Source organism: Eriocheir sinensis, chromosome 65, assembly GCF_024679095.1.
Source record: "Eriocheir sinensis breed Jianghai 21 chromosome 65, ASM2467909v1, whole genome shotgun sequence".
NCBI lineage: Eukaryota > Metazoa > Arthropoda > Malacostraca > Decapoda > Varunidae > Eriocheir > Eriocheir sinensis.
The window spans coordinates 10,297,443-10,323,435 of record NC_066573.1 but is presented as its reverse complement, the minus strand read 5'-3'; the positions used below and the strand labels follow the sequence as shown (position 1 = coordinate 10,323,435).

General features: G+C 45.9%; 1 protein-coding gene and 1 long non-coding RNA gene across 6 annotated transcripts in view; both read left to right on the top strand.

The window, feature by feature from the left end:
* LOC126987622 (atypical protein kinase C-like) overlaps positions 1–25,993 on the top strand; it is a 107,410-nt gene that overhangs the window by 27,835 nt on the left and 53,582 nt on the right. Inside the window, exon 1 of one of the 5 annotated variants that reach the window (XM_050844759.1) lies at positions 947–1,476. The exons of the other annotated variants lie outside the window; for them this stretch is intronic. Within the exon in view, the coding sequence (XP_050700716.1) occupies positions 1,404–1,476 (73 nt within the window). The 5' untranslated portion in view covers positions 947–1,403. Of the gene's footprint in view, positions 1–946; positions 1,477–25,993 lie in introns of those variants that run through there. 5 annotated transcript variants of the gene reach the window in all.
* On the top strand, positions 24,155–25,372 carry LOC126987629 (uncharacterized). Its single transcript, XR_007741060.1, has 3 exons — positions 24,155–24,695; positions 24,832–24,963; positions 25,230–25,372. It is a non-coding gene; the product is annotated as an uncharacterized LOC126987629 (long non-coding RNA).

The following is a 25,993-nucleotide window of genomic DNA, read 5'->3' as shown; positions in this document are numbered from 1 at the left end:
CGACTCACCACCACCTCACGCTTCGCCTCCTCCTCCTCCTCCTCCTCCTCTTCCTCCACCTCTTTATTTCCCTATTCCTCCTCCTCCTCCTCCTCTTCCTCTGTATCTTCTCATTCCAAGCTATTTCTCCGATTTTTGCTTGTTCTACTTCGTGTTTTTTTTTTTATAGTTTGTTTCTGTTATGCTTCCTCCTCCTTTTCCAAGTTTCCTCCTCCTCCTCCTCCTCCTCCTTCTCCTCCAAAAAAATATATGTACGTACCTGTTCTTTTATAAGCCCACAGGTAACATTACTCATTAGCCACCGCAGTAAACATAAGCACAGGTGTCTGGCTGCCATATCACCTGTGTCTGTGTGTGTGTGTGTGTGTGTGTGTGTGTGTGTGTAGAGGAGAGAGGAAAAAGGGGATGAGGTGGTGCAGTCAGTCCTTTCCAGTCACCCCCCCACTCTGTTCCTCCCTCCTCCTCCTCCTCACGGTCCAAAAGCAGTGTTGCTGTAGCCCCGAACATTGATCACCCCAGAGAACCACAAAACCCAATAGGAGAAGACGGGGCAGGTCTTTTCACGCTCGCTTTTATCTCGCCTTTCGCCTTTCCACCCTTTCCTGCACTTGTCGCCCTCGATCCTGCAGGTCTTAGCGGCAGGTGAGGGGGAGCAGGAGCAGGAGGAGGGTCGAGAGCAAGAAGGAGAAAGAGCTGGATACTGTGAGGGACGGAATGTGGAGGAGGGAAGGGGAGGGACGGAGGAGAGAGGGAGGGTCGCGGCGGGAGTGAGTGTGGGGTCAGTCTGCCTCTAGCCGTGGATCGGTGAAGGTGGTAGTGCCTCCGACCTTGCTGCCTCGCCCCGCCCCGCCCCTCCCCTCCCTCGGTGTCCCCCTACCCGCTACCTGTTACACGCCCCCCCACCCACCTGTGCTGTCACCTGGCGCGCCCGCGGACGTCGCCACGCCCCCCCTTGTGGTCCCATAAACACACACACACACGCATACAGACACACCTGTTCTCCACGCACGCAACTTTTACAACGCCACACACACACACACACACACACACACACACACACACACACACACACACGCGCGGGTTTCGGAGACTTGACATGTGCCTTGCGTCGTTGCGTAGTGTTTGTACGTGTGTTTGTGTACGCGTTACTCCTGCTACTTCTACTACTACTACTGCTACTACCGCTGCTACTGGTGGTGGTGGTGGTGTTTGCAAGCCAACGCCCCTCACCCCCTCCCTGCACCCCCTTTCTCCCTCTCCCCCTTCCCCATACTCCTCCCCATCTCCTCCCCGCCGTCCCACACCAGCCATAATCCCCTTCCCTTCCCCGTCAACGCCCCTTGGAAATGGATGGGAAGGGGGCGTGCGCGCGCGTGTGTGTGTGGGAGGGGGTGTGATGGGGCATGTCTAAGCGAGGAGGGGGGGTCAAGGGGCCGTGGATGGATATGTTTTGTGTGTGCTTAGAACTCAGTCGGGGCAAGTATTATTGTCTGTGTATTGTGTGTGTGTGTGTGTGTGTGTGTGTGTGTGTGTGTGTGTGTGTGTGTGCATCAGCTGTTTTGAGGTGTGGTGGGGTCACTCACCTGCCCAAGGAGTAGGAGGAGGAGGAGGAGGAAGAAGAAGAGGAGGAGGTGGAGGAGGAGGAGATTCGTGGTTGTGGTGCGGGTGAGGGTGGAGAGATAGATAAGAGGGTGGAAGAGAGAGAGAGAGAGAGAAAAAAAAAAGGGGAGAGAGGGTGAAGGTGGAGTCTGGCAGTGACCGCTTAATATCTCCTCTACACTCCTCCTCCTCCTCCTCCTCCTCCTCGTCCTCTTCCTCCTCCTCTGCAGCTGATGTCACTGCCTCATTAGCTTCTCCTCACACGCCCTTTTGTGCTTGTGAGGGGAGAGGGAGAGGGGGGGGAGGAAGAGGGGAGGGGTTGGCATTAAGCAAACTAGTGAAGGGAGGAAGAGGAGGAGGAGGAGGAGGAGGAGGAGGAGGAGAAGTGTCGTGTGCTGGTGACTTCGGTAATCCTGGTGGCAAGAAATCTCTCTCTCTCTCTCTCTCTCTCTCTCTCTCTCTCTCTCTCTCTCTCTCTCTCTCTCTCTCTCTCTCTCTCTCTCTCTCTCTCTCTCTCTCTCTCTCTCTCTCGGAGTGTGTGGGTGTACGTAGTAGTGAGTGGGAGGTGGTGAGAGAGAGAGAGAGAGAGAGAGAGAGAGAGAGGGGGGGGGGTAGTCTTATGTGGATCTGTGCGAACATTCCTGACCGTCTTTTCAAGGTCACATGAAGAGGAGGAGGAGGAGGAGGAGGAGGAGGAGGAGAGGAAAGTGGGAAAAAAAAGAGAGGAAGAAAGATGTTCCAGTTGAGGTCCTGAATCACCACCATCACCACCACCACCATGACCACCACCACCATCACCACCACCATCACCACCACTAGTCACCACCACAACCTCCATCACCACCACCACCACCACCACCACAACCACCACCACCACCACCGCTCGTCATCACCACATCCAGTAGTCAACACCAACATAATCAACATCAGTCATCACCATCACTACCATTCACCACCATCATCACCACCATTCATCACCACCACCATCACTACCATTCACCACCACCACCATCATCACTACCATTCATCACCACCACCACCATCACCACCATTCACCACCGCTACCATTACGCTCATTGTCAGTCACTTGGCCTCACGTTTTGCCGGTTCATGCTAGTTCGCTTCCTCCTCCTCCTCCCCCTCCTCCTCCTCCTCGTGTGTCCTTCAGTTCGCCTAAATGTCATCATCTTTCTGTCTTCCCTTCCACCTCTCACCTGTCTCCCCCATACTAATTACACATCTACCTGTTTGTCATTTTTCATACTTATCTTTTTTTTTTTTGCTTCTGTTGCTGATATATCTTTTTTTATGACCCTTGGACTGTCCTCAGGTCCCGTAAAAAAGACGGATGGGGCAAGAAAATTACTCTGGTATATATCTTGTTTCTTTCTGTTACTGTTGCGTATTTTTCGTTCTGATCTTTAAACTTGTCTTCTCGTCCCGTAAAAAAAGAGACGAAGAAAGATATTGGACCAGTTATCGTTGAATGTTGTATTATTTATCATTATTTTTTGTTTGTTTGTTTGTTTGTTTTAGTAGCTGTATATCCTTTCTCAGGCCAGTGATGAAAGCAAATGAATCAGGGGTTGTTGATTTGACTTCTAAGCACGTGTTTTTTGGTAGCTTCCTCCTATCATCCTTTTTTTCTGACCAACATACGGTAAACCAATCAAGCATATCTCAGAGCGTCCTCCCGTGTTGACCTTCCAGTTCTCGTCTCAGCGCAACACAATCTACTTGCACCGTTCGTCGATTTGACTTCCAAGCACCTGTGTTTTGGTAGCTTCCTCCTATCATCCTTTTATTCTCCCCAACACACGGTAAACCAGCTAAGCATATCTCAGAGCGTCCTCCCGTGTTGACCTTCCAGTTCTCATCTCAGCGCAACACAATCTCTACTGGCGCCGTTCGTTATTGGTTGCCATGCGTTGGAGCAGTCTCATATCTCTCGCTTCCTCACGATTCACAGCAAGCCAGCGAAGCGTTGCAGGAAAGTTGGAAAGTTTCGTTTAGTCGGCGCAGCATCTGTAGTCATAAAGCGTTGCAGGAAGTTACGTGTGTTTGCCCTTTAAGCCTCCGTCCAACCCAGTAAATTCAGGTCCATGTTCTTCAACGTATCAGACTCACATCATAACTAATTTCCAAGGCCACAGAGAAGATTAACCTGGTTTCTGTGGGTGATTTGTCCGTTCATTGCGCAGAAATCGTGTAAAACTATAATTTTTATCTCCAGGATCACAAAACAGCCCTTGAGCTCCCTCCCTTTATGACAGTTTTGCAAGGCCACAGACTAGACTAGGTGGGTTTCCATGGGTGATTTGTCCGTTCATTGCGCAGAAATCGTGTAAAACTATATCTCCAGGATCACAAAACAGCCCATGAGCTCCCTCCCTTTATGACAGTTTTGCAAAGCCACATACAAGACTAGGTGGGTTTCCATGGGTGATCTGGCCGTTCATTGTGCAGAAATCGTGTAAAACTATATCTCCAGGATCACAAAACAGCCCATGAGCTCCCTCCCTTTATGACAGTTTTGCAAGGCCACAGACTAGACTAGCTGGGTTTCCATGGGTGATTTGTCCGTTCATGGCTCAAAATTCGTGTAAAACTATCTCCAGGATCACAAAACAGCCCTTGAGCTCCCTCCCTTTATGACAGTTTTGCAAGGCCACAGACTAGACTAGGTGGGTTTCCATGGGTGATTTGTCCGTTCATTGCGCAAAACTCGTATAAAAGTATCTCCAGGATCACAAGAGTCTTTGAAAATCCCAGCAACTTCTACGGGAGGCTTTTCAAACGGGTGATCTGAGGTGCCGGCACGTTTGGGAATACAGACTTTTCACTCACGATTGTTGCCGCGCGGTCTAGTAACAGTCAGGGTAACAGTATTCCAGCGAGTCCCGTCTCCTGCGTCCCCTTTACGGGTTCACAGTAACCAGCGGAGCATCTCAGATATTTCCCGTGTGTGTGTGACCTTGAAGGCTCGCGTCCAATAAAGCAGTCCTCTCAGGCGCACGGTTCTTGCCATCCCTTGCGCTGTCTATCTTTAGTCTCATCTCTTTCGTTTCCTTGACAGATCCACACAACAAACTATTGAGAGTGTCAGAATACCCCCGTATGTGTGTGCCGGTCCTTCCTGCTCCCGTTCAGTCCAGTAAAACATAATCTAACCACACCGTTTTTGCCACGCCTTCCTTTTTCGCTCCTCTAGTCTCATAATCTTCGTTTCCATGACGGTTTAAAACAGCAAACCATTAAAGCAGTAAGGAATGTTCCCATATGTTTGTGTCGGACCTTCCCGCTCCCGCCCAGGCCAGTAAAGCATAATCTCGCGTCTCTCGGTTGTCGCCACGCGTTGTAGTAATGTTCCGAGGCGTCTCATCTTCGTTTCCTTAAGAGGCGCAGAGCAAACCGGCAAAGCATCTCAGAAATTTCCCCTGCGCCTGACCTTCCAGCTCCGTCCAGTCCAGTAAAGCATAATCTCGCGTCTCTCGGTTGTCGCCACGCGTTGTAGTAATGTTCCGAGGCGTCTCATCTTCGTTTCCTTAAGAGGCGCAGAGCAAACCGGCAAAGCATCTCAGAAATTTCCCCTGTACCTGACCTTCCAGCCTCGTCCAGTCCAGTAAGGTGTAATCTCGCGTCTCTCGGTTGTCGCCACGCGTTGTAGTAATGTTCCGAGGCGTCTCATCTTCGTTTCCTTAAGAGGCGCAGAGCAAACCAGCGTTGTAATGTAAGACGTTCCCGTATGTATGGCCTTTTAGCATCGCCCTGTCCAGTAAACCACAATCTAGCGTCACGCGGTTGTTGCCACGCGTGGTATAACATTCCTCGGCGTCTCGTATCCTGCATCACCTGACAGACACACCAATCCAACAGTGTGTCTTAGAAGTCCCCGCGTGATTGAACCTCCAGCTCCGTCCAGGCAGCCCAGCATAATCTCGACAGCTCCACGTTGTTGTTCCGAGGAGAAGCATCACCTTCGTTTCCCTGACAGGTACACAGCCAACCAACGGAGCATCTCAGGTTGGCATTACAAGACACTTTCGATTCTCACATCAGTTATTTCTAAAGGTCAAAGAGGGGGTCAGTTGGGTTGTAATGAGTGTTTCTTCAGGTTCATGGTACAGAAGAAGGGTCAGGCTACCACCAGGGTCATAAAACTACTCCTGGAAACGCCCACAACTCCTACGAATGCCTTGTCAATAATGTGTTCTTGGGCTGCGACATATCTTGTAATATGACCCTCAAAGTCCCCGTGTGCAGTAATGTTGTAATGTAATCCAGTAATGTTCCGAGGAGAAGCATCACCTTCGTTTCCCTGACAGGTGCACAGCCAACCAACGGAGCATCTCAAAGTCATCGTGTGATTGACCTTCCAACACAGTTACGACAGCCAGCCACAGGGTTGTTGCCACGCGTTGCACGTATTACTTGTCTATAAGATTTTCCTATTGCTGGACAGATTCGTAGCAAACCAAGGCGTCCCGGATACCCACTCATTCCCAGCGCGTCTGACCATGTAGCTTTTGTCAAGTCGAGAGTCACTTTAGGAATGTCACCAAAATTCTCACATTCTCTGACAGATTCACACCAAACCGAAGCGTCCTGGATACTCATTCCCACCGCGTCTGACCTTTTAGCTTTTGTCAAGTCGAGAGTCACTTTAGGAATGTCACCAATATTCTCACATTCTCTGACAGATTCACACCAAACCGAAGCGTCCCGGATTTGGGTCGTATTATAAGATACTTCGCCGCCCAGGAACACATATTTGACAAGGCTTTCGTAGGAGTTGTGGGCATTTCCAGGAGTAGTTTTATGACCCTGGTGGTAGTCTGACCCTTCTTCTGTACCCTGAGCCTAAGAATAGCTCATTATAACCTGATTGATCCCCTCTTTGACCTTTAGAAGTAGCTGATGTAAGAAACGAAACTGTCTTGTAATACCAGCCCACTCATTCCCACCGCGTCTGACCTTGTAGCTTCTGTCCAGTCCAACATAGTTTCGCTTCACGCTAATAAGACTTTCCTATTCCTGGACAGATTCACAGCAGACCAACAAAGCGTTTCGGATACTCCTCCCTTGTCTGACCTTTTATTATTATTTTTTTTACAACAAAGGAGACAGCTCAAGGGCACTAAAAAAAGTAAACAATAATAAAAAAAAGCCCGCTACTCGCTGCTCACAAAAAGAATCTAAAGAGGTGGCCGAAAGAGAGGTCGATTTCTGTCTGCTCCAACTCAGTCTTTACAGTCATGGTTGAAGGCTCGCGTTGCACATGGCGCTCCTTCGTCACGGCCTTCGTTGCCCTGACATGAATAGCAGACAAACGAAGCACTCATTGTCGTTATTTTTCCCATACCAAATCGAGGTTACGGTCATAGGCTCCCGTTGCGCTGTCGTTCCTCGGAGTCTCCCAGCCTTCGTTGCCTTTCCAGCAGACAAAGCACTCGTTGTCGTTGTTTTCCCCATACTTAAGCGAGGTCGTCACATAAGGGGGTGCGCGGGGGGAGTCACTTTCTTTCCCCCTTCACCTCCCTCCGTCCTCGTGGTGTCTCGGCGCGCACATGACGGTCCGTTGTTATAAAAAAGAAAAAAAGATGAAAGTTCCAGCACGTTTGGCCTTCCAGCTTCCCTCCGTCCAGTTATTTCAATCTCGGCAGTTCCATAGTTGTTGTCACGCGTTGTTATTAAAGAGTCTTCTAACCTCACTGTCTGGGACGAAGCATCTGAAGAATCATTTGATATGCTTGGTTTATGATCACGTTGTAATCGCTCCCTGTGCATCTTTTTGTATGTATTGTGTTTGATTATGGTAAGCTTCTTATTTAATTGATTGTGTTCGTATATGGCGCAGTCCAGATGGGTACAAGAACTAACTATCCATCCTTGCCAAGTTATCGTGCTCACCGCATTGCCTTATCGTTAATTCTGAAACTATACCCCCAAAAAACAAAAAATATCGATAAGTAACAGTTTTAACGCTAACTTTATTTTTCTATCGTTATTTGTGAATGTACGAGAGTCTGAGGCATATAAATGATAAACACAATGCGGTGAGTACGATAATCTGGCATCAACATCATCGCATACATCGATAAGTAACAGTTTTAACGCTAACTTTATTTATCTATCGTTATTTGTGAAGGTACGAGAGTCTGAGGCATATAAATGATAAACACAATGCGGTGAGTACGATAATCTGGCATCAACATCATCGCATACATCGATAAGTAACAGTTTTAACGCTAACTTTATTTATCTATCGTTATTTGTGAAGGTACGAGAGTCTGAGGCATATAAATGATAAACACAATGCGGTGAGTACGATAATCTGACATCAACATCATCGCATACATCGATAAGTAACAGTTTTAACGCTAACTTTATTTATCTATCGTTATTTGTGAAGGTACGAGAGTCTGAGGCATATAAATGATAAACACAATGCGGTGAGTACGATAATCTGGCAACTCTGTAACTATCCGTCATGTGTTTTTGTCGCGTTCCAGTTTTTCTTCCTCAATACTAGCGACGCATGTTCTTCCTTGTTGGACTCACGCTGCTCCCCTTTCCCCTCCTCTCCCCTTCCTCTCCCCTTCCCCTTCCGGCGCTGCACTTGACCGATGTCGTAGTCAGGCTTGGGGATCGATGAAGGGCGTGCGAGCGAGCGGCCGGACGCAAGACGCCGATCGAAACTTAATCATTCGTCGGCGGTTTGAGTGAACGCGAACCCGGCCGTGCACAGCTAACCGCGTCCTTGCCGTTCCCCACCGCCGCCACTTCCTCCTCCCTCTGGTGGTACTGGCGGAGATCTTGCTGCTGGAGGATAGGATAGGGAAGGAAGCGTATGGAGTGTCGATTTTTATTTATTATCACGAGTTAACACGTGAAGTAGATGATAGGATAAATGATTTTTCTTAATAACCTGGTAGCTGCGGGGACCATGTATCTTAAAGGTCCCTCTAAGCAAATTAATGAGAAAAAATCATCACTCACGCAAACCATTTCATAATATATATCAAAGCATTTGTGATCAGTTAATGCATCATCTATTTTTGGGTGTTTATATCATGGCACAAATTTGGCCCGTCGCTGCTACACGGTAAAGCAACAAATTTGGCCCGTCGCTGCTACACGGTAAAGCCACAAATTTGGCCCGTCGCTGCTACACGGTAAAGACACAAATTTGGCCCGTCGCTGCTACACGGTAAAGCCACAAATTTGGCCCGTCGCTGCTACACGGTAAAGACACAAATTTGGCCCGTCGCTGCTACACGGTAAAGACACAAATTTGGCCCGTCGCTGCTACACGGTAAAGCCACAAATTTGGCCCGTCGCTGCTACACGGCAAAGACACAAATTTGGCCCGTCGCTGCTACACGGTAAAGCCACAAATTTGGCCCGTCGCTGCTACACGGTAAAGCCACAAATTTGGCCCGTCGCTGCTACACGGTAAAGCCACAAATTTGGCCCGTCGCTGCTACACGGTAAAGCCACAAATTTGGCCCGTCGCTGCTACAATAAGATTTGTCCCGTCGCTGCTACTAGGTAAAGCCACAAATTTGGCCCGTCGCTGCTACACGGTAAAGCCACAAATTTGGCCCGTCGCTGCTACACGGTAAAGCCACAAATTTGGCCCGTCGCTGCTACACGGTAAAGCCACAAATCTGGCCCGTCGTTGCTACCGGGTTAAAACAGGCTCTTTCATATACTCCTCGTAGATGTGAGGCTACTTGTTGCTACAGGGAACTCTTTGGAAGCGCATGAGGGGCTGACCTTTACTTTGACATTACAAGAGTTAGCACGTTAAAGTCATGTTAAATGGATGCTCTTGTAAAAGCTTCGACTCTTCCCTCTCTTCGTATAAGTGACGTTACTTTTGTTGCTAGAGGGAAAAATAATGTGACGAACAAGTTATTGGCCTTAATTATTTGGGTATCAAGAGATTACACGTGAATTACCTAGGTTAAAGGTGTGTTTTTAATTGAACATGCAGACTCCCTCTCTCTTCCCTCCTCGCTATAGATGTGATGGTGTTAGTCCTGTTGTCGTTAAATCCAATATTATTCACCTCTGTTACCGAGACTCATCGTATTTTAAGACATTTCGGTGCCCAAGAACACATATTTGACAAGGCTTTCGTAGGAGTTGTGAGCATTTCCAGGAGTAGTTTTATGACCCTGGTGTTAGTTTGACCCTTCTTCTGTACCGTGAACCTAAGGAAACACTCACTAGAACCCGACTGACCCCCTCTTTAACCTTTAGAAATTGTTAATGTGAGAAGCGATTGTCTTTTAATACCAACCATAGCGACAGATTTTTCAACACTTAAGCGATCAAGCACACAGACACATTTGCCAAGGCTTTCGTAGGAGTTGTGGGCATTTCCATGGGTAGTTTTATCCTCCCTTGTGATAGTTTGACAAAGCTTCTGGACCACGGACGTTAAAACAAAACAAAACACAAAAACACTCTTGAGAACCCGATTAAGCACCTTATTTGTCCTTTTGGAAACTTACAACGAAGAAAGAAACATCATAGCGATAAAGGGTCTAATTTGAAGAGTCTGATGAGGCCACTTATCCCCTTACAAACCGGGCGTCGTATAGTCCAAAATCTTACGAGATATCAGAGTAATTGCATTGTTGAGATTGATGACTCCGCGCTTGACAGATAAGGGCGCCCCACTCTATACGCTAATGGGTCGCCTCAATAGCTGGTGTTAGTCTGCTTTGTTGTCTGACGGAGAGGTATATTTAGGCACCGTCTGAGGTAGGTTGGTGCGTGTGATATTGGGTGGAGTCGCGCGTAGAATTGACAGGTTTAAAGGTGTGTGATTTTTCTTATAGAGGAACCTGATGTGATTTTTCTTATAGTGGAACGTGACGTGATTTTCCTTAACTTCCTTTCTCCTCTTTGTATTTGTTCATCTTCTTCTAACTCTTCTTTCCTCTCCTCTTCTCGCCTCTCCTCTAATTTTATCTCTTCTTTTTTCTCCTCTACTCTTCCTCTTCCCGGCCTTTCCTTAACCTCTTCTCTTTTTTCTGTTTTTTTTCTTTTTATTCTTCTCTCCTCTTCTCTCCTCTCCTTTCCTCCTCTTCTTTCCTCTCCTCTACTCTTCCTCTTATCGGCTATTCCTTAACCTCTTCTCTCTTCTCTGTGTTTTTATTTTTCTCTATTTACTCTTCTCTCCTCTCCTCTTCTCTCTCCTTTTCTCTCCTTTCTCCTCTCCTCTTTCCTTTCTATCATTTTCTCTCCATTCCTCTCTCCCTCATTACCTCCATTGCTCTGTCCTTCCCTTCATCTCCTCTCCTCCAACTGACCTCTCTTCTCACTTTCCTTCCACTCCCTCTTCTTATCTCTTCTCTTTTTTCTGCGTTGCTCTTCCTCTCCTCTCCTATCTTCTCCAGCCCCTTCGTCCTCTTTCCTTTCATCCCTCACCTCGCCTCAACCTTCCTTATCTATTCCTCTTTTCTCTCTTCTTTCCTTCCTTCTCTATTCATCAGTCTTCCCAGCCTCTCCTCAACCTTACGACTTTTCTCTCTCTCTCTCTCTCTCTCTCTCTCTCTCTCTCTCTCTCTCTCTCTCTCTCTCTCTCTCTCTCTCTCTCTCTCTCTTCCTCATCCTTTCCCTTTCTCCATATTCTTCCACTCCTCCTCCTCCTCCTCCTCAGCTTCTCATCTCCTTCACATGTTCTCTCCATCTCCGCTTTCCTCTCCTCCTCCTCCTCCTCCATACTTGTCTTTCCGTATCTCCGCTTTCCTCCTCTTCTCCTCCTCCTCAGCTTCTCACCTTCTTCACATGTTCTCTCTATCTCCGCTTTCCTCCTCCTCCTCCTCCTCCTCCTCCTTCTCTCATGATTGTTGTTGTCGCCTCCTCAGCATCCTCCCCGTCCATGTCTTATCCTGTTAGCGTCCAATCTCTGCTATTCGGGATGTCGCTGCACACAAACAGAAGACTCACAGACCTCGATCATTATTCCTTTATGTTCCTCTCCCATTCCTCGTCTTTATCTCTCTCGTCTTCCTCCTCTTTTTTTTTTTTTTCCGCTGACCTTTTTTTTCTCTCTCTCTCTCTCTCTCTCTCTCTCTCTCTCTCTCTCTCTCTCTCTCTCTCTCGCGTTTTTTTTTTTATATATATTCTAGCCTTTCTCATCATCCTGACCTTTTTTCCATCTCCTGACCTTTCTAGACTCGTTATGCAAACGGTCTCGGGCTAAGGCGTTGGGGGGGAGTGAGGGAAGGCTAGGTTGGGCGGGAAAGGTAGATGCTGGGTTGGGCTGGACGGGCTTTGGGCGGGTTAGGTGGTCAAGGTTGTCTTTTTCTTTCCTCACATACGCATGAAAAGAATAACCGATCAGACGTAAAAGAGGAAGATAAAGTAGAAGAAGAGGAGGAGGAGGAGGAGGAGGAGGAGGAGGGCGGATTATCTCATCTCCTCCCAGCCTCCAGCGGTCCTTCAGCTCCCCCCAGAGTACACACATTGATGCACTTTTGTTTTTATTGCGTCATGTATTGACTTCGATAGGGCCGAGCTGTCCTCTCCCCCCCCCCCTCTCCCTCTCCCTCCTCTTCGCGTCCTCCTCCTCGTCCACCTCCTTTCTCTTTTCCGTTTGATAGAGTATGATTTTTTTTATTACTTTCATTTTTGTCATCATCATCATCATCATGTTCTACTTTTTTTATTTTTATGTGCTTCTTTTTCTTCTTTTTTGTTCTTCCCTTTCTTCTACTACTACTACTACTACTTCTACTACCATCAGAGTCTCAATTTTCTACTCCTATATTAATTGAAGTGAACCAAAATTTAACATGAATATTAAATGCGAGAAAACTTCCTGATGCAGCGAGTCTTCCATCTTCCTTCGCTGACTGACCTTACTGACTGACTGACCCAATTATATCATACATTTATTATTCACAAACCCACCTGTCTCATCATCTATTCGTTTTCCTGACCTCTTTTCCATCTCCTGACCTTTCTAGACTCGTTATGCAAGCGGTCTCGGGCTAAGGCGTTGGGGGGAGGGAGGGAAGGCTAGGTTGGGCGGGAAAGGTAGATGCTGGGTTGGGCTGGACGGGCTTTGGGCGGGTTAAGAGGGTATGACTATTACACTGGGCAAATTTTCCGTGGATCTTCAGTCAAACCACGATTTCCGCTGGCGTGGTTCTCATATTTCCGTGGTTTTCTGACGTGTCCACGATCTTCCAAAGCTTCAGTAGATTTAACCGAAGGAAGACGGTATTTCTCACCATCATCATCATCAGCAATAACAAGAAACAAATGAGAACCACGTTAGCGGAAATCGTGGTTTGACTGAAGATCCACGGAACATTTGCCCTGTGTGACAATGGGTAATTTGGGCTAGTTATGTTTGGGTGAACTGGGCTAGGCAAGATGGTCTAGGCAGGATAGGTTGAGCTCGTAAAAGTTGGGCTAGTTTAAACTATTGGAAGGCTGGTTTGGTTTGGTTGGTGGGACTAGATCGGTTGGTTAGTCTGTTTTGGGCTGGTTAGGTTGGTTGGGCTGTTTCGGGGCTGGATCGGTGGCTTGGGTTGTTTGGGCTGGTTCGGTTGGGCTGTTTTGGGCTGGCTCGGCGGAGGCTGTAATCTCATTTAACGTGGCGGTAGACTTCATTATTTTTCTCATCTCTCTCGCTATGTGCCGCTGCCTCCTCTTGATTCTGTTTATGTCGCGGCCTTGGCGGCGGGGCGGGGCGCGGCCTTGGCGGGAGGACAGAATGAGAATGAGAAGGGAAGAGAAGAGGAAACGAGGGAAAAGAAGGAGGATGAGAAGGGAATAGAGGAAATTTAAGGAAAGAAAAGATGAGAGAAAAGGAAAGAAGCGGAGGTTAGAGAGAAGGAAAGAAAAGAAGAATGGAAAGGGAAGGAGAGGAAAGGAGTGAAGAGATGAGATAAAGGAGAGGGAGAGAAGGAAAAAAAAGGAAAAGAAGGGTAAGAGAGAAAGGAAAGAATGGAGCGAAAGAAGTAATGAGAGAGAGAGAGAGAGATTAAACATGGAAGTGCACGCAAAATTAGGTGGAAAGGAGGTTCATAGATAAAAGGAAGAGAGAAAGAGAGAGAGAGAGAAGGGGAGAAAGGAAGAAGAGGTGGGGAGAGAATAAAGAGAAGAGAGAGGAAGGGGAAGCAAGGGAATGGGGAGGGGCGGATGGCATGCAAGACTTAGGGAGGGAAGGGGGAAAGACGGAGGAGGAGGAGGAGGAGGAAGAAGGGGAAGGAGAGGGGAGTCAATTGCAGCAGTTAGCGAAGAGGGGAAGGGACATGCGACTGAGGGGAGGGAATTGCAGGGGTTAGAGAGAGAGAGAGAGAGAGAGGGGGATGGATATAGGAAAAAGGAGATAGGTTATGGCGAAGAGATAAAAAGGGAAAGGAAATTGAAGGAAAGAGGTCAAAGGGAAAGGGATTGGATGAGAAGGGGTAGAGAAGGATGATGGGAAAGTGAAGGGGGGAAGGGATGGGGAAGGGAGGGACATCGTGGAGGTTCGAGATAGGGAGAAGAGGGGACTGATGGGAAGGGAGTGGGGTGAAGGGGGGAAGGGATGGGGAAGGGAGGGACATCGTGGAGGTTCGAGATAGGGAGAAGAGGCTACTTAAGGGAAGGGAGTGGGGTTAAGGGGAAGAGATGGGAAGGGAGGGACATCGTGGAAGTTCGAGATAGGAGAAGGGGACTGATGGGGGGGAAGGGATGGGGAAGGGAGGGACATCGTGGAAGTTCGAGATAGGGAGAAGAGGGGACTGATGGGAAGGGAGTGGGGTGAAGGGGGGAAGGGATGGGGAAGGGAGGGACATCGTGGAAGTTCGAGATAGGGAGAAGAGGGGACTGATGGGAAGGGAGTGGGGTTAAGGGGGGAAGGGATGGGGAAGAGGGGGACTGGATGGTTGTCGGAAGATAGAGGGAAGAAAACTGAAAATACGGATGCTGGGAAAGTTATAAGAAGCAATGAGATGGGAAAGGCAAGTAGTTGATTTTTTGGGGAAGATGGGAAAGGAAATGGAAAATAGAGGTACAGCTTTAGGTCTACACTACAGATGCGCGTTGAGTCGGTGTTGATCTCCGTCACTTGTACCCTTGAGCTTGTGAAAGATAAACACTCACTACTTTGGGACACAAGAAAAATTAGGCCTCCGAATTACCACTGTTTGCCTCAAGAAAAATTAGGCCTCCGAATTACCACTGTTTGCCTCAAGAAAAATTAGGCCTCCGAATTACCACTGTTTGCCTCAAGAAAAAATAGGCCTCCGAATTACCACTGTTTGCCTCAAGAAAAAATAGGCCTCCGAATTACCACTGTTTGCCTGAAAAAAATAGGCCTCCGAATTACCACTGAAGAAAAATTAGGCCTTCGAATTACCACTGTTTGCCTCTAGAAAAAATAGGCCTCCGAATTACCACTGTTAGCCTGAAAAAAATAGGCCTCCGAATTACCACTGAAGAAAAATTACGCCTCCGAATTACCACTGTTTGCCTCAAGAAAAAATAGGCCTCCGAATTACCACTGTTTGCCTGAAAAAAATAGGCCTCCGAATTACCACTGTTTGCCTGAAAAAAATAGGCCTCCGAATTACCACTGAAGAAAAATTAGGCCTCCGAATTACCACTGTTTGCCTCAAGAAAAAATAGGCCTCCGAATTACCACTGTTTGCCTGAAAAAAATAGGCCTCCGAATTACCACTGAAGAAAAATTAGGCCTCCGAATTACCACTGTTTGCTTTCTCCAGGCGACCATTTACAGACCTCCCCGAATAAGAGACTGAACAGCTGGGTGGACTTCTTAGCGACAGCACAGACCGGAATCGAACCCGGGCCGGCGGACACTTAGCTAGACGTGCTTACCACTGCACCACGGAGAAAGGAGTGGATGAGAATATAAAGAGCAGAGAAAACAGGGGAAGAGATGGCAAGGAGGCGGAGATGAAGAAGGGGAAGGGAAAGAAAAGGAAGGAGAGAGGGAGATGAAGAAGAGGAAATGAAAGAGGAGGAGGGGAAGGAAAGAGGAAAAGAAGTGGATGGGAAGAAGATGGAGATAAAGAAGGAGAAGGGAGGAGAGGAAAAGGGAGGGGCGCTAATTTACCAATGAAGGCCATTTACAGTTTGTCAAGAAATTATGTCGTGGTGAAGGGTCGTTGCTCGAGAGAGAGAGAGAGACATTTAATCTAATTGTCAGATGCATAAATTATCAGGAATGTTCATTTAAGTAAGCCCCAGACACACACACACACACACACACACACACACACACACACACACACATGCCCGCCTAACAAAACAAACACTTGACGAAGCATTATTTGGTGTTTGCCTAATTGAGAGACAAGGGTGGAGAGATGGATGAAAGAGTGTGTGTGTGTGTGTGTGTGTGTGTGTGTGTGTGTGTGTGGGTGTGGATGTGGGTGTCTTGTGTGGGCGACCCTAATAATTGCTACACTTTTAAGAAATACTCTCTCTCTCTCTCTCTCTCTCTCTCTCTCTCTCTCTCTCTCTCTCTCTCTCTCTCTCTCTCTCTCTCTCCCGTTACTCCATCCTCCCCTCTCTCTTCTTCCTCTTATTTTTGTCATTATTTCTTGTAGCGTTCCTTTGTTCTTCCCTTCCTTTCCCTTCATTTTTATTCTTTTATTCATATTCCTTCCCTTCCCTTCCCTTAACTTCCCTTCCCTTAACTTCCCTTCCTTCCTTCTTCCTTCCTTCCTTTTCCTTTCCTTTCCTTCCTTCCTTCCTTCCTTCCTTCCCTTCCCTTCCCTTAACTTCCTTTCCTTTCCCTTCCCTTAACTTCCCTTCCCTTCCCTTCCCTTCCCTTCCCTTCCCTTCCCTTCTCTTCCTTTCTATATCTCTCCTTCCTCTTATTCTTTCTTTCCTGTTCTGTTTTCCCTTCTTTATCCTCCCTCTTCCATACCTCCCTCTTCGCCTTCCCCTCCTCTTCCCTCTCTCCTCCTCTCCCCTCCCCCTCCCTCTTCTTCCTTCCTCTTATTCTTCCTTCCGATTATGTCTTCTCCCTCCTATCTCCCTCTCCCCTCCTCTCCTCTCCTCTCCCTTCCACTTCTCTCCCCTCCTTTCCTCCTTTTCCCCTCCTCCCTCCCTCTCCACACCTCACCCTTCTTCCCTCCCTTCGTCACGCTAAACATCTGCAATGCTTCCACTCTGTTCCATTTTTCCTCCTCCTCCTCCTCCTCCTCCTGTTTCCCCTTCCTCCCTCCCGTTTTTGTGTCAACAGGATTTTATTTATAGTGCAATTATTTTTTCCCTCGTGTTTTTTTTTTTTAATATGTTATTTGTTTGTTTTTCTTTTGATTTGTTTATTGATATTTTGTGTCTCTTGTTTTCCTTTATTTCAATTTCGTTGTTTCTTTCTTTTTTTTTTTTCATCGTTTCTCCTTCGCTTTTCAATTTTCCTTCCCTTCGTTTTTCTTTCCTTTCTTTTCCTTCCTTCTCGTGAATCTCCTTTCCCTTCTTCCCCTCTTCTGTATTTTATTTCCCCGTTTTTTCCCCTCCAATCTTTTCTGTTTGTTTCTCTTTCATATTCGTTTCTTTTTTGTGCTTTGTTTTCCTTTTCTGTATTTTTTGTTGAATATTTTTTATGCCTTCACTTCTATCCCTTATTGCGAATGTGTCACAGAGGCATGAAGTGTGTGTGTGTGTGTGTGTGTGTGTGTGTGTGTGTGTGTGTGTGTGTGTGTGTGTGTTTCTCGCCCTCTCTCTTTCTCTCTCTCTCTCTCTCTATCACTATCTCTCCCTCTCCCTCTCTCTTACTTCCCCTCAATCACTTCCTTCATCCCCCTCTTCCCTTCCCTCCCCTTCCTCTTTCGTTCCCTTCCCTCCCCTTTATTCCCCTCCCCTTCCCCTTCCTTTCCCTCCCCTTCATTCCCCTTCCCATTGCTTCCCTCCCTCCCCTTATTTCCCTTCCTCCTCTTCCTTCCCTTCCCTTCTTCTATCCCCTCCATCCTTCATCGATTGTTGTGCGGTGTTCCTGTTGAAATCCCCTTCACCTCTCTTCCTCCTCCTCCTATTCCTCCTCCTATTCCTCCTCCTCCTCCTCCTCCGTCACCTGGCCGTCCGCATTTCACCTAATTCTCACCTGAGTCCACCTGGCCAAAAGCTTTCGTTATGGGACCTGATCACGACACCTCTCTCTCTCTCTCTCTCTCTCTCTCTCTCTCTCTCTCTCTCTCTCTCTCTCTCTCTCTCTCTCTCTCTCTCTCTCTCTCTCGAACCCCTCTTGACCTGTACAAATAAAGAGAGAGAGAGAGACTATAACCAAACGACTTTGATGTCTTGATGAACCGAACGTGTGTGCGTATGTGTGTGTGCGCGCATGCATGTATGTATGTATGTACGTGAGTGTGTGTGTGTGTGTGTGTGTGTGTGCGTGTGTGTGTGTGTGTGTGTGTGTGTGTGGTGGTTGTTTCGATGCATCAATCAGTATCGGTGTGTGTGTGTGTGTGTGTGTGTGTGTGTGTGTGTGTGTGTGTGTGTGTGTGTGTGTGTGTGTGTGTGTGTGTGTGTGTCGCTGCAGCAAGCCATTATTGTGAGCTCTGCATGAGACACCATCACTCTTCCTCCTCCTCCTCCTCCTCCTCCTCCTCCTCCTCCTCCTCCTCTCGCCCACTCACCTAGGCCTTCTATTATCAGTCACCTCCTCACTATCCCTCCTTCACTCTCCTCCTCCTCCTCCTCCTACTCCTTTTCATCTTCATTCTCCTTCCTCTTGATGATATGTATTGGTTTTCTTTCTCGGCTTTTGTTTTGTTGTTTTTGCTTTCTTGTTTTTTTTCCCCGTTGTGGTTTCTTTCCCTGATTGTTTTTCGATTTTTTCCTCCTCTTGTTTTTTCCCTCTTTCTTCTCTTCCTCTTTTTTGGGGGTATCATTTTTTCCTCTTTATGCTTTCTTTCTTTGTTGTTGTTCCTCTTTGTTTTCTTCCTCCTCTTCCTCTTTCCTTACCATCTTCTCTGTTTCTAGTGTCATCTCTCTCTCTCTCTCTCTCTCTCTCTCTCTCTCTCTCTCTCTCTCTCTCTCTCTCTCTCTCTCTCTCTCTCTCTCTCTCTCTCTCTCTCTCTCTCTCTCTCTCTCTCTCTCTCTCTCTCTCTTATCTATCTTCCTCTTTACCTCTTTTTCTGTTCTCGTCCTTGTCTCTATATTCTCTCTCTCTCTCTCTCTCTCTCTCTCTCTCTCTCTCTCTCTCTCTCTCTCTCTCTCTCTCTCTCTCTCTCTCTCTCTCTCTCTCTCTCATGTCATATTTACGCTTCCTCTTCATCTTCTTCTTTTTTCCTCTTTACTTTCCTCCTCTTTGCCTCTGTTCGATTTTCTTTCCTCAACTTTTCTCTCTTTCCTTCATCCTTTCTCTCCTTTCCTCTCCTTTCTCTTTTCTTCCATTTTTTCTCCTCTTTATCTACCTCATTCCTCTTTTCTCCTCCTCTTTCTCTATTATATTCCTCTTTCCCCTCTTTCTCTACTTCATGTTCCTCTTTTCCACTCTTTTTCTATCTTATTCCTCTTCTTTTCCTCTTTCTCTAACTTATAATCCTCTTTTTTTTCTCTTTCTCTAACTTATAATCCTCTTTTTTCCTCTTTCTCTAACTTATAATCCTCTTTTTTCCTCTTTCTCTAACTTATAATCCTCTTTTTTTTCTCTCTAACTTATAATCCTCTTTTTTCCTCTTTCTCTAACTTATAATCCTCTTTTTTCCTCTTTCTCTAACTTATAATCCTCTTTTTTCTCTTTCTCTAACTTATAATCCTCTTTTTTTCTCTCTAACTTATAATCCTCTTTTTTCTCTTTCTCTAACTTATAATCCTCTTTTTTCTCTTTCTCTAACTTATAATCCTCTTTTTTTCTCTCTAACTTATAATCCTCTTCTTTTCCTCTTTCTCTAACTTATAATCCTCTTTTTTCTCTTTCTCTAACTTATAATCCTCTTTTTTCTCTTTCTCTAACTTATAATCCTCTTTTTTCTCTTTCTCTAACTTATAATCCTCTTTTTTTCTCTTTCTCTAACTTATAATCCTCTTTTTTCCTCTTTCTCTAACTCTCCCCTTCCTCGCCATCCCATTCCTCTTTCCCCTCCTCTTGGTAACGCCTCCAGATCTTGCCTCTTGATCCTCGCCTCGTCACCTTGTTATTTCTTGTTTGTCATCCTCTTTTCCTCTTGCCTCCTCCTCCTCCTCCTCTCTCCTCCTCCTCCTCCTCCTCCTCCTCCTCCTCCTCCTCCTCTCTCAATACATTCCATCTTTTTGAGACCGTAAACAAGACAGATATGGCGAGAGAGAGAGAGAGAGAGAGAGAATGTGTGTGCGTGTATTCGTGTGTGCGTATGTAAGGGGGTGGAAAACCAAGCCAGGAGGAAGTGTGTGAGAGAGAGAGAGAGAGAGAGAGAGAGAGAGAGAGAGAGAGAGAGAGAGAGAGAGAGAGAGCGGTGTAGTGTGTGAGGCGTTTGTTTTGTCGTTCATCTAGAAATTGTAGCTTAAAGGACTGATGTGGAGGAGGAAGAAGAAGAGGAGGAGGAGGAGGAGGAAGAGGAGGAGGAAGGCGGTGGCTTTAATAACGAAGAGGTGACTGCATAAGGCCCTTGTATATAGCTAGAGTTCGTGAGTTCGTATGTTCGTTAGTCGCGGTGAGTAAGTTTACGAGGGGACCCGCCAGAGGGATTGGAGCCATTATTTTTTTCGGGGAAACTTCGATAATTATGTTGGTCGTGTGATGTCGGGGTTCCGCGAAATCTGAAAGGAGGAGGAACATTGTAATTCTGAAAGGTGGTGTTTTGATACGCCTTTCTCTGCTCCGTGTGTGTGTGTGTGTGTGTGTGTGTGTGTGTGTATGTGGAGATTGGTTTCAGGAATGTTATGTTCAGAGCTTCCTGTAGTGCGTCGAAAGAGCTCTTGACAATCACGAAGCTTACATTATGGCAAGATATGGTCGCCTCGTTCTTATAGGCTAGGTTATGTTAGGTTAGGCTACGCTAGGTTAGGTTAGGTTAAGTTAGGTTAGGTTAGGTTAGGTTAGGCTAGGTTAGGCTTGGTTAAGTTAGGTTAGGTTAGGCTAGGCTTGGTCTCGCTTAACTATTTTCAAAGTCCGAAGGGGAGATCAGGCGCCTTCTGTTGAGTGTTTTTTTAGGTTCCCGGTACGGAAGAATGGTTAAACTAGCAAAAGGGTCGTACAACTATACCCGTGGAAATACCCAGCACCTCTACGAAAGCCTTATTCAATGTGGATGTGTAACGCCTGGAAAGTTTGAAAATATTTGCCAATAACACGAACTCGATATATTTTCACCCATATTAGAGTCCTCCTCCTCCTCCTCCTCCTCTACCATTTTTGCCTCTTCCTCTTCTTTCCACTTCCATATATTGCTTCCTCTTTCCCTTACAATTTTCTCACCCTCCCCTTCTTTTTCATTTTTACGCCTTTCCCCCGCTCCTTTTCTAGTTTTTCATCTTTTTCTTTGCATAATTTACCTCCTCCTCCTCCTCTTCCTCTTCCACCCAGGAGACTTTGTGGTGCAGTGGTTAGCACACTCCGCTCACAACCGAGAGAGCCCAGGTTCGATTCCCCGGGCGGAATGGAAAAATTTGGGCCGCTTTTCCGATACCCTGTCCACCCAGCAGTGAATGGGTAGCAAGTATTTATCGGGGGTTGTGTCCCGTCTCCTTGGGCCTGTTCCCTTCTCCTATAATACCTTCCCCTCTTCTGTCTCTCTCCGGCATATGAGCACAGATGTTGCGCCGACTGAACCAAACTTTCCAACTTTCCTTTCCTCTTCCACCTCCTCCTCCTTCTCTTTTCCTCCTCCTCCTCCTCCTCCTCCTCTTCCTCTACACACACATAAAAGGGTGGGAAAAAACGTGGCTCTGAAAAGTTATCAAAGGCGATTGGAATCCACACAAAACCGAAACGAAATCTATACAACGAACAGCACTGAATAGAATGGAGATGTAGCAAAAAAACGTTATACGGGGAACATAAAACAAGGAAAACAAGAAAAAAACGGACAACAGGGTATTAAGAAACGCTATATAGCAAAAAAACGTTATACGGGGGAACATAAAACCAGGAAAATAAGAAAAAAACGGACAACAGGGTATTAAGAAACGCTATATAGCAAAAAAACGTTATACGGGGGAACATAAAACCAGGAAAAAAGAAGAAAACGAACAACAGGGTATTAAGAAACGCTATATATACAACGAACAACAGTGAATAGAATGGAGATGTAGCAAAAAAACGTTGTACGGGGGAACATAAAACCAGGAAAACAAGAAAAAAACGGACAACAGGGTATTAAGAAACGCTATATATATACAACGAACAACAGTGAATAGAATAGAGATGTAGCAAAAAAACGTTATACGGGGGAACATAAAACAAGGAAAACAAGAAAAAAACGGACAACAGGGTATTACGAAACGCTATATATACAACGAACAACAGTGAATAGAATAGAGATGTAGCAAAAAAAACGTTATACGGGGAACATAAAACAAGGAAAATAAGAAAAAAACGGACAACAGGGTATTACGAAACGCTATATATACAACGAACAACAGTGAATAGAATGGCGAAGTAGCAAAAAAACGTTATACGGGGGAACATAAAACAAGGAAAACAAGAAAAAAACGGACAACAGGGTATTAAGAAACGCTATATATACAACGAACAACAGTGAATAGAATGAAGAAATAGCAAAAAATATTATACGGGGAACATAAAACCAGGAAAAAAGAAAGAAAAAAACGTCCAACAGTGGAATAAGGAGTAGTTAAAAGTCTTATCTAGCCAGGCCGCGGGAGAGACGACGAGGCTTGCCGCTTTTAACTTCCGAGGAGCAGGCGGCGTGAAATTAGCTGTGGATGAAGGCGGGGAGAGGAACACTGCGGCGGCTTTGAGAGACTGAACACTGCCAATTAGTGGAAGGGAGGCACTGAGACGAGGAGCCTTGAAATGTACCTAAATACTCTGTGAATGGAATGCCCCGACACACACACACACACACACACACACACACACACACACACACACACACAGAAGGAAGCTTAGTATAGGGGAAAGAAATGACGGTTAGGCAGTGAGATAAACGGCCGTATTACTAGAAATGTTTAGTAACACGGTCCATTATACCCAGAATCAGCGTCTTGCGTGATGGAAGAGCTGGCTAAGACGAAACAGCGCTGAGCTTAAGTTTGGCTGAGTAGGCAAGGCTCGGGGCGCCTGAGATATACAACGGAGATTTCGTAGTGAAGGACAGACTGGAGGAGGAAGAGGAGATAGAAGAGGAGGAAGGAGGAGGAAGATAAAGAAGAATAGCTCTGGCCTCGATGCACAGAATGGATTGTTTGATTGATATTGAATCCAAGAATACTTTTTTATATTCTCGTTTTCTTCGATATTTTTTTATTACAATACTACTACTACTATTACTACTACTACTACTACTACTACTACTACTACTACTACTACTACTACTACTACTACTACCATGACCTGCAACCACTCGTCCAATTGTAGTCATCTAGTGAAATCTGGAATCGAAGTCCCGCAGATTTATTTATTCCTTTGAGGTGATTGAAGAGAGAGAGAGAGAGAGAGAGTATCGAATGTGAATCTGTTTTGGGGCTTCACTATCATCTTTCCGTCTTCCTCCTCCTGTTTCTACCCTCCCTTCCTTCCTCATTTTCCTCCTCCTCCTCCTCCTCTTCCCCCTTCCACATACTCATTCCTTCCCTCTCTCTCCCTCTCTTCATTCTTTTCCTTTCCCCTCTCCTCTTCAATTATTTCTTCATTTCTCTTCTTAGTTTCCTCCTCCTCCTCCTCCTCCTTTTAATTTTTTTCTCCCCTTTTCTTTTTCTTCTTATTTTACCTCCTCCTCCTCCTCCTCCTCCTCCTCCTCTTCCTCCTCTTCCTCCTCCTCCTCCTCAGTTGAAAGGGTAATTTCCACTTTTTTTCCCCCCCATTCTCCGCTCTTACTGTCTCTGTATATTAACGTTTCTGCCCCTTTCCTCCTCCTCCTCCTCCTCCTCCTCCTCCTCCTCCTCTACACGTTCCTGTCTCCAGTTCTGCATAAATTTGGTTTCCTCACGTTCTCTCTCTCTCGTTTTCCCTTCCTCTATTCCTCCCTCTCTCCTCATTCTCTCTCTCTCTCTCTCTCTCTCTCTCTCTCTCTCTCTCTCTCTCTCTCTCTCTCTCTCTCTCTCTCTCTCTCTCTCGCTTACTCTCGTGGCCACCAGGATTTGGTAACTCTACATTGGGAAAAGAAAAAATGTATATGAAGTCGAGATATTCCCCAACCCGAATCCTCTTTGTCCTCTCCTCCTCCTCCTATCTTGATACTATTTTTTCTCCCAATTTTTCCTCTATTGCAATTTTTTTTCTCGTTTTCTGGACCCCTATAAAGGATATGCTCTCGCTCTCTCTCTCTCTCTCTCTCTCTCTCTCTCTCTCTCTCTCTCTCTCTCTCTCTCTCTCTCTCTCTCTCTCTCTCTCTTATTCCTTACATGGTGTCGTTTATCGCCTTGAAAGAATGATGTGGAGTGGGTGGAAGAGGAAGAAGAGGAGGAGGAGGAGGAGGAGGAGGAACATCAGTCTTCCGTTGTGTCGCTTCCTCGTGCACATTTATTGCTCCCTATGGCGGTTCAGAGACACTCGAGACGCAGAGCTTATGCCGAAATTTATGCCTTGCCTCCGATATTTAAGTGTTCCAATGTGGCAGTTCTTTTTCCGCGGGGCCCAAAAGGATAGGCGATGCGACGACCCTGGATTTTGGTTACTATTACTTCTCCTCCTTTTTCTTCCTCCTTCCTCTGGCCTTGTAAGATGAGGATGAGAAAAGAATATGGGCTTAGAATTTACGTTTTTGTTGGTGCTGTTGGAGTTGTTGCTGTTGGGTATGTGCATTTTAGGTGATTTGTGAGTATGATTTATCTTTGCCGCGGTGGTTAGAAGATTAGGTTAGGTTAAGTTAGGTTAGGTTAGGTTGGGTTAGGTTAGGTTAGGTTAGGTTAGGTTAGGTTAGGTTAGGCAAGGAAGATAAGAAGGATTAGGATATAAAGATGAGGTACTTGTTTCTGTTTTGTTAGTATAAGTATATCAGGTGTGTTCCGAGTACTCCTTTTCATGTGTCTCGTAAAATAGATTAGGCAAGAAAGATGAAGAATAGGATAGAAAGATTAGGAAAGAAGGTGTGAGCTCTGTAGTTAGTGTGTATTTTGTTAGTATATGTATATCAGGTGTGTTCCGAGTACTCCTTTTCACGAGTCTCGTAAAATAATAGCCAAGAAATATAGAATAGGATAGAAAGATTAGGAGAGAAGGTGTGAGCTCTGTAGTTAGTGTGTGTTTTGTTAGTATATGTATATCAGGTGTGTTTCGAGTACTCCTTTTCATGAGTCGTAAAATAATAGCCAAGAAATATAGAATAGGATAGAAAGATTAGGAGAGAAAGTGTGAGCTCTGTAGTTAGTCTGTGTTTTGTTAGTATATGTATATCAGGTGTGTTCCGAGTACCCCTTTTCATGTGTCTCGTAAAATAGAATAGGCAAGAAAGATGAAGAATAGAATAGAAAGATTAGGAGAGAAAGTGTGAGCTCTGTAGTTAGTGTGTGTTTTGTTAGTATATGTAAATCAGCTGTGTTTCGAGTACTCCTTTTCATGTGTCTCGTAAAATAGAATAGCCAAGAAAGACGAAGAATAGGATAGAAAGATTAGGAGAGAAGGTATGAGCTCTGTAGTTAGTGTGTGTTTTGTTAGTATATGTAAATCAGCTGTGTTTCAGTACCTCTGTAGTTAGTGTGTGTTTTGTTAGTATGTATTTCAGCTGTGTTGTGGGCATTCCTTCCCCTTTCCCCGTGGTGGGTAATAGAATAGGCTTGAAAGAAAAGAAAAACAAGATAGGGCAGAAAAAACAAGAAAAGAAAATATACACATAGTTACTTAGTTTTGTTTGCTTGTTTTGATTGTTGTTGCTATTTTGACACTTCTTCGTTCTCCTTCTCCCGTGGTGGATGGTACAAAGAGAGAGGAAAAAGCCAGTCCCAATTACAGTGTGTTTTGATATATGTGTTCCAATTTTCTTCCGAGTACCCTAACCTAACCTAACCTAACCTTTCTCCTCCGCGTCTTCCGCCCGTAATGCCTGAAGGAAAGGGGGAAAAAATATGACCCCAGGATTAGAGTCTGTTTGGTTATGTGTATTTCTCTTCCTCTCCCTCCTTTCCCTGTAGTTGCTGAAAAGGGAAACAAGAAGAAAAGGAAAACATATGACTCCAGGATTAAGTCTGTTTGGTTATGTGTATTTCTCTTCCTCTTCTCCCTCCTTTCCTTGTAGTTGCTGAAAGGGAAACAAGAAGAAAAGGAAAACATATGACTCCAGGATTAAGTCTGTTTGGTTAT